The following is a 1,680-nucleotide window of genomic DNA, read 5'->3' on the forward strand; positions in this document are numbered from 1 at the left end:
AGCAATGACTCTGGTGTCATCTCTTCCCCTTTAAGTAGTGGGAGGTGAGGGGCCTTCTGTGCGGGTCACTGCTGAGTGTCATCTGGCATTGTGGCACCCAGTCTCTGTTTGTTACGAGAATGAGTAAGTCTGATGCAAGGGGCATAAGAATCTAGGGGGCAGGTGTGCCCTCCCACACCATGGTCTGGTGACCCAGAAACAACCCAGACGCGTGTTTTTACCTTTTTAATATATATTTTTATAAACAGGTCACGTGATAAAATAGCACAAGAAACACTTACCAAATATAAGGTTATATCTTCCGCATATACAGGAGAATGAGGTCGTTATGTACAATAAGAAAATGATTTTAGGGGGTGGTTGGTTTTGTTTTCCTCTCTCCCCTTAATTTTTCCTCCTACAGTCGTTGGAAATATCACAGCTTCAGTTGCATTAATACTTTGGGCAAATGAACAGCTGCCTCCTCCCCACCAGGGGCTGTGGGAAGGAGGGGCTGGAGAAACTACCTCCTGACCACTCCAGCCCTGGGGCCTCCTGGCCGGCACTCCAGGGGCAGGGACATCTTTGGGCTGTTGAACTGCTTCTCCGTTTCAACAGCATCTCTCTGTGCACTCCCTCGCTCGCGCTCTTTCTCTCACTCTCTGGCTCTCTGGAAACTGGTTACTCTCTTCCAACCAGGTAGGGGGTGTCCCAAGATTGGGTGTGGGTGCTATATCTCCTGGGGCTCAACATTGGGATGGAAAGGGGACCCAGCCCCCTCCTCAGCAGTTGCCAAGATGTGCCAGCATCCCCCAGGGCTTCCAAATGTCTTGAGACCAGGCAGAACACAGTTAGAACCCATTTGGGCAGGCAGAGGTTTGGGGAGCTGGGGAGGAGTGAGGTGGGGGAGCTGGAAAGGAGCCCTCCCTCCTCGGGATTGGAGTCACGAGGGGGTACCCTGACCCTTGCCTGGGCCCACATCTGCTGATTCCACCTGAGGAGACCTCCCAGGGCAAGGGGTGCTGCTGAGGCCTGAACGGAGCCCAGCGAGGTGCAGAGGCTGAGGTGTGGGGTCGCCCCCCCCCCCGCTCCTCCCAAGGCCTGACAGCTGGAGGGTGCCTCCGGCTTGGGTCTCTCAAGGTGCCTGGATCACCCCGGGTGAGAGGACGGGAGCCTGCTGTGCCAACGTGGTTGACTTCCAGTGATCACCAGCCAGCCAACCCCGCCTGCCACCTGGTTCGGCCACAGCCGGGCCAGAACCGGGGACCAGGACCGGGAAGGGCCGGTGATGACCCCACACAGCGTCAGGGAAGGGGGAGGCCGCTAGGTCAGGCTGGTGGCAGGTGGGGGGGCAGGGGACGAGGGAGAGACTTGGGCTCCTCGGGGGCCATGGCTTTGGCGGTGGTCTGATTCCCCTCGCACCCTTCAGGGGGTTCCAGACGTGGTGCAGGGGAAGATGCGGAAGCCCTTGGGGCTCTTCCGGGCCCCTGTGTTCTGGGGGAGTCAGCCCCCTCGGTCCCCCTGGGCCCTGCCCGGGATTGGGGGACAATGGGGAGACAGAGAGCGGGGTTGGCGGGGAAGGCGGGGAAGGCGGTAAAGGCGGCTGTCTGGAGAGCTCAAAGCGCCCCCCAAGACCCGAGCCCTGCCCCAAGCAGGCGGGCGAGTGATGGCGGCGGCTGTGGCGTGGCGGAGGGCGGCGTG

The 1,680-nt window shown here is 59.6% G+C and overlaps 1 protein-coding gene across 1 annotated transcript in view; it reads right to left on the reverse strand.

The window, feature by feature from the left end:
- Window positions 1–1,404: 1,404 nt before the first annotated feature.
- FBXL16 (F-box and leucine rich repeat protein 16) overlaps window positions 1,405–1,680 on the reverse strand; it is a 24,259-nt gene continuing 23,983 nt past the window's right edge. The window contains exon 8 of the mRNA XM_021708206.1: window positions 1,405–1,473. Coding sequence (XP_021563881.1) covers window positions 1,405–1,473 — 69 coding nt within the window. The remainder of the gene's footprint in view (window positions 1,474–1,680) is intronic.

Source organism: Carlito syrichta, unplaced genomic scaffold, assembly GCF_000164805.1.
Source record: "Carlito syrichta isolate Samal-C Ts95f unplaced genomic scaffold, Tarsius_syrichta-2.0.1 Scaffold135573, whole genome shotgun sequence".
NCBI lineage: Eukaryota > Metazoa > Chordata > Mammalia > Primates > Tarsiidae > Carlito > Carlito syrichta.